Source organism: Truncatella angustata (assembly GCF_020726525.1).
Source record: "Truncatella angustata strain MPI-SDFR-AT-0073 chromosome Unknown BKA67scaffold_1, whole genome shotgun sequence".
Classification (NCBI taxonomy): Eukaryota; Fungi; Ascomycota; class Sordariomycetes; order Amphisphaeriales; family Sporocadaceae; genus Truncatella; species Truncatella angustata.
This window is the reverse complement of record NW_025763381.1, coordinates 7,242,133-7,254,104: the sequence shown is the minus strand read 5'-3', so window position 1 is coordinate 7,254,104 and position 11,972 is coordinate 7,242,133. Positions and strand designations below refer to the sequence as shown.

At 47.5% G+C, this 11,972-nt stretch overlaps 2 protein-coding genes across 2 annotated transcripts; one reads left to right on the top strand and one right to left on the bottom strand.

Annotated features, from left to right (window-relative positions):
* Positions 1–2,275: 2,275 nt before the first annotated feature.
* On the top strand, positions 2,276–8,237 carry BKA67DRAFT_654254 (uncharacterized protein; the record flags this gene model as incomplete). Its single annotated transcript, XM_046106528.1, has 4 exons — positions 2,276–2,286; positions 2,345–2,362; positions 2,543–7,876; positions 7,934–8,237. The coding sequence occupies 4 exons, from the start codon at positions 2,276–2,278 to the stop codon at positions 8,235–8,237; spliced, it is 5,667 nt and encodes a 1,888-aa protein (XP_045965245.1).
* A 2,416-nt stretch (positions 8,238–10,653) lies between these two features.
* Positions 10,654–11,907, bottom strand: BKA67DRAFT_687419 (uncharacterized protein; the record flags this gene model as incomplete). The annotated part of the gene is made up of 2 exons (XM_046109050.1): positions 11,065–11,907; positions 10,654–10,933 (listed from the first exon to the last, which is right to left on the bottom strand). The coding sequence occupies exons 1-2, from the start codon at positions 11,757–11,759 to the stop codon at positions 10,654–10,656; spliced, it is 975 nt and encodes a 324-aa protein (XP_045965244.1). The 5' UTR covers positions 11,760–11,907.
* Between the last annotated feature and the right edge of the window lie 65 nt (positions 11,908–11,972).

The window sequence follows — 11,972 nt, the reverse complement described above, 5'->3', positions numbered from 1 at the left end:
CATACCAGGTACGGGTCCGTACAGAGTTTGCAGAACGGCTCGCCTGTCCTGGTATCACACAGAATTACCTACAGTACGTATTTAAGTAAACATGTAAATCGTCTAACAGTAAAGTGGCACTCTGATCAGTAGCTACCGGCCAACGGTTTGGTTTTCCCCTTAACTAACCACATGGCCCATAGTAGTATGTCTTGTCTTGGTGATGGCGTTTGCCGGACTAGTTAGTGGGCATCCTTCAACGCGACCCTGTGCAAAGTCAAACTTTATGGGCCACCTCGGTTCTCCCAATAAATGAGAAGATCCCATGTTACAGTCTCTCCAAACTTTCTTTTGCTACCAGCGATTAAATGCCGTCGTCTTTTAAATTCAAAATTATCAAGATACCTATCTGTACTTGAGATACATGAATAGGACCCTGCCTGAGAGCCTTGTGCAATCCTCCACAGCATTGGGAATTCGAATATGACATGTCTTTTCGTAATACATAAACGCTTGCTGTGTATGTAGTGATAAGTCCTTCCTTTGCGTATTCCCGTTCCTTCTTCTTCATTGCCGTACGCGTGCCAGTTCAATGTTATCGCAACGGAAAACGGGGTTATTGTTTGATGGGCCAGGGTGTTTGGGAAGCTGCAAGGGTTCTCTTCAAACCTCCAAGCTTTCCTCGACACTTGCAATATCGGGTCGCATAGCCTTCTAGACGACATACAAACGAAGAGAAACCTGGAACAGTTACAATGCCCAAAAAGTTCCGTTCGTTCTGTCCTGGTGATTTAGTAACTCACCTCGCTTCCAAAGCTTCAAACAAATCTTGATGCATATCAAGTCCAGCAGGGCTGGCCATTTATACCCAATAGCCAAATGAAAAGACCAGATCACCAAGAAGGAAAAAATCTTGAATCGTCATTCCAGCCAAACCAGCTTTGCAAGCCACCCTGTCGAGGTAAGGCACTGGCAGCGGGCGTGCATGCGCTAAAGACGCTAGCGCGATTAAGCGAGAGCATGCATCAGCTCCTAGGGAACAAATTGGGGGAAGCGACGGTCTGGCTGGAGGTGCCAAAAGTCGTTGGCGGCCGGTGGCACGGGATCTGGTGGATCCACCCCTGCTCGAGAGCTTAGACCTGAAAAGTACTTAAATATGGGTAGACATATTAATGGACAGGCTCGCCCACTTTCGCGAAAAGTCATCAGACCTGCTGCAGGAGGGAGCGATTGACCGACCATCCGGCCAGCCTCACAAGCCTGCTGCAACAGGACACGCTTGTTAAATAAGCCAACCCAACCACCAATCCAATCCTCGCCCACTATTTTCGCCAGGATTGGGACAGTGCACTCCACAGTTGCCTTGCACCTCACCACACAAATCAACTGCGCGCGCATACATATACAATCACGAAACGCCGCCTAACTTCACCGATGCTATCGGATACATACATCACCGGCGACACATAATTCTTTGGGCTGCATCTCATCAGCCTTCCAAACATTCGTCAACGAAACCCGCATCTTGCATCCTGCTTGCATTACCGGGCGTTTTCCTGTTTCTTTACAGCATTGTTGATACGGCCGTTCTCCATTTTTATTTTCGGCATCCTGGCGCTTGGGACCTGCAGCTTATCGCCGAGTCTAGTCGCCTAATACTACTGAGAGTGACCTGGACCTGGCCCTTCAAACTGATTGTATTACTAGGTAAGTGCATTAGGCATAACCACTCTCTTTCTCCTCTTCTCACCTTTATGCCCTCCACTTCTTCTATAAATCCACCATGTCCCATTGCCAGTCTGGGCTACACAAGAGTTGTTTCGCGACTTTCAAGATATCTCCTTTGACCTGTAGTCTACATCGTCAATGATGAAATATTTTGAAACCTTGCTAGCCTCACTTCAGCTCACATTGCCACCCTGACACCACTTGGCGTAAAACCTCGAGATGTGTCCATCGCGACACTGGAAGCCAAGCCTAGGTTATATAGGCCGTAGAGCTGTCAGTCAGGCTTATAGTACACCCTGGCGATGTAATACACCGTTTGTACTTGCCACAAAGATTGCATTTTCCCGTTGTGTAGGATACACATCCTCAGTCAGGGTTTAGGCATCCGTTTTTTACTGTGTATTCACCACCATATCTGCGACTGTTACGTTGTTGTTCCTCGTTACCAAGACGCTTCTCCGCTTGCTTTCATGAGTCTTTTGGTACACAGTATATTGACAAGTTTCAGATTAACTGACGTCATGAACCTTCAATAGAGAAAGGCCCAAGCCTGTTGTGAGCTGCAGAGATGGCATCAAGGTAAGTTTCAATCGTTCCTTTTCCAAAAAAGATAAACTAAGTACTAACTTTTCCACAGACTGGATCGTCTCGTGACGTAAGTTGACAGATCCTCCCTCTCACACTACTTTCAAATATTTTTATTCTTTTTTTCCAATGGCTTCGTCCAGTCAATTTACGATTATGAGCCATGCAGGGTGGTTTCACATTGTTTGTTCCGGGCACTTGACCAAAAGAGATTGCGTTTGCACTATAACACGGGCTAATTGTATAACAGGATCCTAGAGACAGGCAGCACAAAGCTGATCAAGGACACGGCTGTTAACCAGCTTGCGGATTGGCAAAAACAGCACCCAGAGGAACTGTTCAACCTTCTTTCCAGAGTCGTACCGTATCTTCGCCATAAAGATTGGGATACCAGAGCGACTGCTGCTAAAGCTATTGGAAAGATCGTTGAAAATGCTCCTTGCTATGATCCAAATGAGAGCGAAGTCTCTTCGTCTACTAAGAAAGAAGAGCTTACTGAGAATGGACATATCAAGAAGGAAGAGGAACCTGAGGTTACCGTAACCTCTGACTTGTTCAAACTAGAAACTTTGGATGTATCAATGATCCTCAAATATGGACGAGAGCTGCTCAGAACAGGGAGTGTCGATCTTGGACTTGGTAGCCTTGAACCGCAATCCCGACTTGCCCACCAAAAAAAGACTCTCTTGGGGCGCCTCGGTCTATTGGGCCGGACGTTCGAGGATGATGAAATACCCATTCAAGTTGAGAAGTCAGCCAGTCCTATGACACCACAAGACTCCTCATTAAATCAGAATGGATTAGCTCGTCAAGAGAGCATGAACGGCTCTAGCGTAGGTCAAACATCCGACGAAGCGGGTTTGAGTGCACGCCAAATCAATCAGCTTAGACGTAAGCGGAAACGAGAAGCACAAAAAGCCGCCCAGGGTAAGGGCGGCTTTGGTGATCTTTCAATAAGACGCTCTTTCACAGACAAATCAGACATGGACGACGCGCCCATGCCCGATAATGACTCGAAGAAAAATGGCAAATCAGACTACTTCTCTTTGGAGCGTCCTGACAATATTGACGAGGACAGCAAAGTCGTTTCTGAGTTCAAGGGTCCCGTCATCCCCATCAAGTCGGAGATCGAGACTGAAGACGAACTGCAGGGTGCCGAATGGCCATACGAACGACTATGCGAGTTCTTGAAGGTCGACATTTTCGATCCCCAGTGGGAGACGAGGCATGGTGCTGCACTAGGTCTGAGAGAAATCCTGAGAGTCCATGGTGCCGGGGCTGGTCGGTTGAGGGGGAAGAAAAGAGCAGAGAATGACTTCTCCAACCAGCAATGGCTTGATGACATGGCATGTCGTTTATGCTGTGTTCTCATGCTTGACAGGTTCACAGATTATGCATCCGATACGTCCGTTGCTCCTATCCGAGAGACAGTCGGACAGACTCTGGGCTCATTCCTGAAGCATGTTTCTCCGGAATCCGTGTATAGCATATATCGTATTCTCCACCGCATGGTCTTGCAGCAACAGGATCTGGGACTCGACCGCCAAATCTGGTCAGTCTGCCACGGAGGCATGGTCGGCTTACGTTATGTCGTGGCTGTGCGAAAAGATCTTTTACTGCAACACAGTGACCTCATCGATGGTATCATTCAAGCTGTCATGAAAGGCCTTGGCGATGCTGATGACGATGTGAGATCCGTCAGCGCCGCAACCCTGATTCCTATGGCTTCGGAGTTTGTCGCCATGCGCCCAGCAGTTCTGGACGAGCTTATCAGCATAGTATGGGAAAGCTTGTCCAGCCTCGGCGATGACCTGAGTGCCAGTACAGGCAAAATCATGGATCTTTTGGCCACTCTCTGCGGCTTCCCTGAAGTCCTCGAGACCATGAAGAAATCTGCCCAGCAAGATGAGGAGCGCTCTTTCAAGGAACTGGTACCCCGTCTTTATCCGTTTTTAAGACACACAATTACATCTGTCCGACTTGCAGTGTTGAAGGCCCTTATGACTTTTGTTCATTTGGGAGAGGAGTCGCTTGGATGGTTAGATGGTAGGACTTTACGCCTTATATTTCAGAATCTTTTGGTCGAGCGAGATATTGCCGCACTTCACATGTCCATGGATCTTTGGTTAGCACTGGTTAAGTGCTTAAGCCAAGATCCCGAACGCCTTTCACAGGAGTTCCTTCCACACATCGACGCGCTTATGCAGCTCACATTACATCCTGTTGGTATTTCACGGAATCCCATTCCTATGAATGGAGCCTTATTCCAGAAGCCTTCAGGAGGCACTTACTCTGTCCTTGGCTTCATGCACCAGTCTTCACGAAAGGGATCGGAACCTGATGGCGAGAGAGCAGCGAAAAGGCGAAAGAAGTCTACCAAGGTGGATGAACCCCCCACCACCTCTCACTCACACGACCTAGATGGCCACATGATGCAAGGCGATGTGGATCTCGTGGGTATGGATACTCTGGTCCGATCACGCATCTTTGCAGGCAGGGCCATGGGTTACATAATGTCACTAGTGCCTGTGTCCAGGTTGGAAGCTTTTGACGCAACTCTAGTGCCCGGGTTTACATCGTCATACTCATCAACACAGCTGTCTGCATGCGTCATCATCGACGAATATGCCAAAAATAGCAGTACAGCGGGCACAGAACAGAGATACGTCGATGAGCTACAGAAGATTATCGACTCTGAGCGACCTTCCCACTACCGTGACCTTGTCAGCTATGTGCAGAGAGTTCGCTCGCAATGCTCACAATTAATTAACCTATTCCGAGACCACGGCAAGGTCTCCCAAAGCAAACTACCCACCCTACCTGTGGTCGTCCAAGGCGAGGCGGAAGCTGGCCCTAATGCCTTCTCGATATCTATCGCCGAGAAGTGCGTTGGTGACGATTATGAACGCCTAAGAAAAGCCATGGCGCCTGCTCAGCGACTTATCACTACCACCGATCTGGCAGAAGCCAGGAAGTCAACTGTTTCGGCAATCCAGGAGGCAAAGGTGGCCAAGGATGGTCGTGATGTCCGCGTTAAGGCTGCTGCCGCTTGTGCGCTAATCGCAATGAAGATACTGCCCAAAAAGCCTAGCCCACTCATCAAGGGTATCATGGACAGCATCAAGCTCGAGGAGAACTATGTTCTCCAAGTTCGATCTTCCGAGACAATATCTCGTCTTGTACAACTCTTTACTGAGAAGGGCCGACGAGCTCCTGCAGACAAAGTCGTCGCCAATCTTGTCAAGTTTTCCTGTGTTGAGGTAGCCGAAACCCCTGAGTTTCCTGTACACGCCGCCAAGACAAACATCGTTCTGTCAATGCAGAAGGAAGAAGACCGCGTCGATCATGATGACCCTGAGAAGTGGGCTCGTGAAGCAAAAGCCGCACGTATTACCAGGCGTGGTGCAAAGGAAGCTTTGGAGATACTGTCCCAGGTCTTCGGTGCTGACATCTTTGATATAGTTCCGAGCCTGAAAAAATACATGGAAGAACCGCTGATCGCGGCTTTCTCTGGTGATTTGCCCGCTGATGCAAGGAACCCTGACCTTGCGCTAGGCCAGGAGATAGTTGATGCCATGTCAGTCATCCGCACTATGGCGCCAACTCTGAACCCAGGACTGCACTCGTTCATCATGCAGAAACTACCACTCATTATCAAAGCGCTTCATTCAGACTTATCTATCTATCGCTATATGGCCGCCAAGTGCATTGCAACAATTTGCAGCGTGCTTCCTGTCGAGGGCATGACTGCCCTTGTTGAGAAAGTCTTGCCGTCCATTAACAATCCTATTGATCTTCGCTTCCGGCAAGGCGCAATCGAGGCTATCTATCACTTGATCGCGGTTATGGGAGACGGTATCCTGCCCTATGTCATCTTCCTCATCGTTCCAGTTCTGGGACGCATGAGTGATTCCGACAACGACATTCGTTTGATTGCAACAACGTCGTTTGCAACGCTGGTCAAATTGGTACCCTTAGAGGCTGGCATACCGGATCCACCTGGACTTTCTGAAGAATTACTGAAGGGCAGAGACCGGGAACGCACATTCATGGGCCAACTCCTCGACCCAAAGAAGGTTGAGAACTTCACTATCCCTGTCTCAATCAATGCTGAGCTGCGTTCTTACCAACAAGATGGTGTCAACTGGCTCAACTTCCTCAACAAATATCACTTGCATGGTATCCTCTGCGATGATATGGGTCTTGGTAAAACGTTGCAGACTATCTGCATGGTCGCAAGTGATCACTACAACAGAGCCGAAGAATTCAAGAAGACCGGTGCGGCAGACGTGCGGAAGCTCCCGTCGCTCATCGTCTGCCCACCTACACTTTCGGGACATTGGCAACAGGAGTTAAAGACATATGCACCATTCCTGGCCGTAACTGCTTTCGTGGGTCCGCCTGCTGAGAGGAGACTCAAAGCGGACCAGTTCGCTACGTCAGACATTGTGATCACTTCTTATGAAGTATGCCGTAACGATACCGAATATCTCGAAAAGCAAAGTTGGAACTACATTGTGCTGGATGAGGGTCATCTGATCAAAAATCCCAAGGCTAAGATCAGCGTCGCGGTCAAGAAATTGCCAAGTAATCATCGACTGATTCTCACCGGTACTCCTATCCAGAACAACGTGCTCGAACTCTGGTCTCTATTTGACTTCTTGATGCCTGGCTTTCTTGGTACAGAAAAGGTCTTCCTTGACCGGTTTGCAAAGCCTATTGCTGCCAGTCGTTTTAGTAAGGCATCATCAAAGGAGCAAGAGGCTGGTGCTCTTGCGATCGAGGCACTCCATAAACAAGTGTTGCCATTCTTGTTGCGTCGTTTGAAAGAAGAGGTGCTAGACGATCTCCCCCCCAAGATTCTTCAGAACTACTATTGCGATCTTAGCGATCTGCAACGCAAACTCTTCGAAGACTTCAACAAGAAGCAAGGTACTAAGATTCAGGAGGTGGCTGGTCGTGAAGACAAGGATGCAAAGCAGCACATATTTCAGGCTTTGCAATACATGCGGAAGCTGTGCAACTCCCCTGCGATGGTTATGACCCCTGCCAACAAGCTGTACGAGGATACACAGAAACTCCTCGCGAAACAGGGCACAAGCATTGACGATCCTGTTCATGCACCGAAACTCACTGCGCTCAAAGATCTCCTGGTCGATTGCGGCATCGGAGTTGAAGGCACAGAGTCTAACGATCCGTTATACCAGCCTATCAAACCGCATCGTGCCCTTGTTTTCTGCCAGATGAAAGAAATGCTCGACATGGTTCAGAATACCGTTCTCAAACGCATGTTGCCATCTGTGTCCTACTTGCGACTTGACGGGTCTGTGGAAGCCAACAAGCGTCAAGACATCGTCAACAAGTTCAACAGCGACCCATCTTATGACGTTCTCCTCCTCACTACAAGTGTTGGTGGTTTAGGCCTTAATTTGACTGGTGCCGATACGGTCATATTTGTTGAGCATGACTGGAATCCTCAACGTGATCTCCAAGCCATGGATCGCGCTCATCGTATTGGCCAAAAGAAGGTTGTCAACGTGTACCGTTTGATCACGAGGGGTACTTTGGAGGAGAAGATCTTGAGGTAAGTCAAACCCCTGGTAATCGAAGCACGCCCACCTTATACTAACATGGTTCACAGTCTGCAAGCTTTCAAGATTGATGTCGCCTCCACCGTCGTGAACCAACAAAACGCGGGATTGGGTACCATGGACACAGATCAGATACTCGACCTCTTCAGCTTGGGCGATGCAGGGCCTAGCCTCATATCCGACAAACAGAAGGATGGCCACGAGGGACGCGAGGAGGACATGGTCGATGTTGAAACGGGCGATGTACGTGCACCGGGCAAGAAAGCCTGGATCGATGATCTGGGCGAACTCTGGGATAACCGCCAATATGAGGAAAGCTTCGATCTGGATGGATTTATGAAGACAATGCAGTAGGACGAATGGTATGATGCCACAAGAAATCAACCTTGAAATAATTATAGTTTAACTGCTCTGCGGGATCTGAGGAAAGGCACTTGAACCAGGAGATGGAGTTGCCTGTTGTACTGTAGCATTTTGACTCATACTGCTGGCAGCAGGCTTCACCAAAGAAGTGGCTCTGGCCAAGGCGTAATGCGATTGTCTTTTGCTTACTGGTCGATGGATCAGCAGCTTTGATTTCATTATACAGAATACAATGACCCAAATGCAACTTCCTGTAGTAGACAGCTGAGTGGTGAACCAAGCCGCATCTGACTCCAGGTGTACGAATCAATGAACCTCTTTGATAACAGATGGTTTGAGCAAGCGATTGGCTGGCATAATTCGGAAGGTTGCAATAGTGAATAAGTGACAGAACCTGTGGGTTTCTTTTCATTCGCTTATTGATATGCTTAAGTCCAGTGGGTATCCCTATCTCATCCGAGGTCAACCATACTAAATTGGGGTTTTAGCGGCTGAGGTGCATGATATTTCAAAAACGAGAAGAAGAAAAAACAGAAGAAGAAAAAAATTAATGTCCAGAGATTGTTATAGTTCTGCAGCCAAAAACAGCAAGTGGCCAAAGCGCTGTGCACTAGCGTGGCTTCTACGCCAGTGAGACTCAAGCCCGACTATGGTAGACTAGGTTGCAAACATATCTATAGCTGAGAGCCTAAGACATGAGCACAACGACTTTTGTATGATACATTAAGACTACAACATCTGTTCCATCAGCCGTAACCATTTGACGGTCTGGTAAGCTGACCGCTAAGCCGTCTTACCGGAGCTTTGTTTGTTGAGAATATTCAGCACGTTATTTGCTTTAAGCTCCAGTGCAGGCGCGGGTTTGGTCAAACAAAGATTGCTACAGGGCTTCAATTAGAGACCTTGGAGGTCCTGCAGCATGAACTGTAGCTCGTGTGTTCAATTCATCCTGCGGTCTCTACAGTGACATTTTGACAAATATTTTTGCAGTGTTACGAATAGAACAGACATCAGGAAGAGAAGCCATGAAAGACATTTTGCCATATCCCAGCTTATTGCCTTTTTACTTTTCTTCCCGCTCGCTAGGCATCTGCATATTTTCAAAGACACGCAGTGCGCTCTTCGTATATGATGTGACATACTACCCACCAAGCTGTGACGTTATGTGATTATACTATCTTGGAAGCTACTCAAGTAAACATAGTCATCATGCACTGCGCTCGAAAGGATCACACCAGGCACACTAAGCGCAACAGGCATCAGGTAATTCCCTTCGGCAGCCGTAGTATCACATTGTACTCATCTCGATTGCCGGTATAGGCACAAAGTCGACAGATAGAAAATACAAAAGTGAGTGGGTTTGGTGGCAGAACATTGAGTTCAGCCCTGTCTCATATGTAACCAGTCAGTCATCACAAGAATGGTTTAGCGAATACATAGTAATGATTAGCTGGGCTGTGTGTTATAAGATAATTTGTGGTGCTACAATTGCCTTCGTTTTGAAATTCCTATGGGATATGGGCATATGTTAAACAAAGGACAGGCGGATATCAGGAAGCACAGGACGACGGGATCTATGGAGGAACAGGATTCAATTCCAAAAGACTTCATATTTTCGAAGAAGTCAAGATGATAGATAACTAAGAATAACACAAGTGGAAGATGGACTTTAGCATATGAAAAAAAAAAAAAAACCTGTCCCTACAGCAAAATAGGAAAATTAGGTCTAGAATTTATAGTCTCAGGCCTCCGTAATTCTCAATCATTGTTCATAAAGCTTAGAGAACAAGAAATGGGTATCATCATTGACAATCTGGAATGCTTACTACTAGGCCGCGATGCCAGTCGTTATGTTTCGTGGTTATTGCTCTAGATTTACTAATGAATCTTGCATGCAAGCCTCTCCACATTAATTCAGATCACCTATCACAGGTTTTGATAGTTCTCAAAATGTCCCTTGGACTACAACCAACCGTCTTGGTATGTTGGTATTGGCTGTCCATCTATGAAGCAAGCCAACGATTACTACCAGCAACCGTCCCTCCAACCAGAATCATCAGGTTTATGTTCTTGCTCTGCAAACTTGGACTACGATTGATATTCTTATGTATGATGAGGAGACACGAATGCCGCTTCACGACTGACATATTGACGGCTTTGTCTCACAGAAAGATTCCAAGCCATATTATCTATTTGTTAGTGACACTCATGTCATTCATATTGATGTACCCACCATCGCCACCAAGACACTGCTAGACTTGAACTTCGTTTGTTCCTATGCTATGCTAAGAATTCTCCTGATAATACCATATTGAAAAATCTCTGCGGTGTACATGTGTAATGAAATGTGTTCCGCTAAGCCATCAGCCTGAATTTGAAACATCATCTTACTGCTGAGGCACATTAGCTAGACGAAGAAGTATTTCAGCGACTGGTGTAGCGTCTTGCGTCGCGAAGGACTTCCATATAGTTCTGAAGCGTTTGGGAAGTAAATTTTGGCTACGTGAAATGGGGAGACAACCTGAATCGAGTAATAGTAGAGTTCAGAAGACATCTCGTTCCCAACGAAGAGGTGTTCTAGCTCACCATTAAAGCGATGTAGTGCTACCCTTTCCCGGATGAACACCAGAGGAGAGACAAGAATATGGACAGTGTGAATATCTTTTTGTCTAGTATTGTAGAGAATACTAGCTGCGCATAGTCTGGCATTATCGTCGGTCATTTCCAAAGTATTTGTCAGATGGATAGGGAAAAAGCGACGCTGTCTCGCTTTATCGCTTCGAAGTGATGACTTCCATAGAATTATCCCCTCAATTACCACATGTCATCAGCCACGAATATCGTGTCATTTTCTAGAACGTCTCCATCACTCCTATCACCAGCCACGAACATCCTGCCATCCTCTAAAACCTCTCCCCCATCTATTAGGATCTTGACCCTGGCCAGCTTGTAACCACCCTCTAATTCCAATAGTGCCCCAAGCGCACGAGGAGTAGGACACTTCCAAACCAAACCCTTAACAACGCCCCCTTCCCTGAAATCAGCGGTAGGTACGACGCCCTGCTGATGGACGACCGCGACACCTTCAACACGAGCCTCGCGAAATGCGTGTGGTCCTGGCACCCCAGTCACGCCTGTCAAGATGTCCTTGTCTCTGAGGATGCCGTAGAACATAAACCACAAGGGACGAAAGGTCAGCATCTCATTAGTTTCGAGCACCGATGGGTCATTGTCGACGTTGTACGACAAGAGACTGGCCGCGGTGTCGAGCTGCTTGCCGCGGAGTGTCGTGGTGTAGCCAAGCAGGTCGAGCGTGGCGAGATTGCAAGGCTCCTTCGCGGCTAGATATGCCTCTACATCGGCGAAACCCTTCTCTTCGGCCTCGAGCTCAAGACGAGATTTCATGGCGAGGGCTTCTACAGCTGTTTTGCAACGTAGTGGTGTATCTGTGGTCCGAAAGTGAGAGTGTGGGAGGGCATCAAGAGATAGAACTTTATTGAACGAGTTCATCATAGATTTGTGATAGCTGCGATTTGCTACTGTGAAACGCTATCGTAGTGGTTGTTGGTCTTAGGTCCTCTGATTGGGGGCTTTTAGTGAGGTGTCTTGGAAGCGGGCAAGTGTTGCTTATATATTGGCACCTGCCTTGGGAGGATCTCAGGTAGACCCATTTGTGCTGTGAAACAAACATATAGTTGATCAATTGCCATACAACTCTGGGCAGTT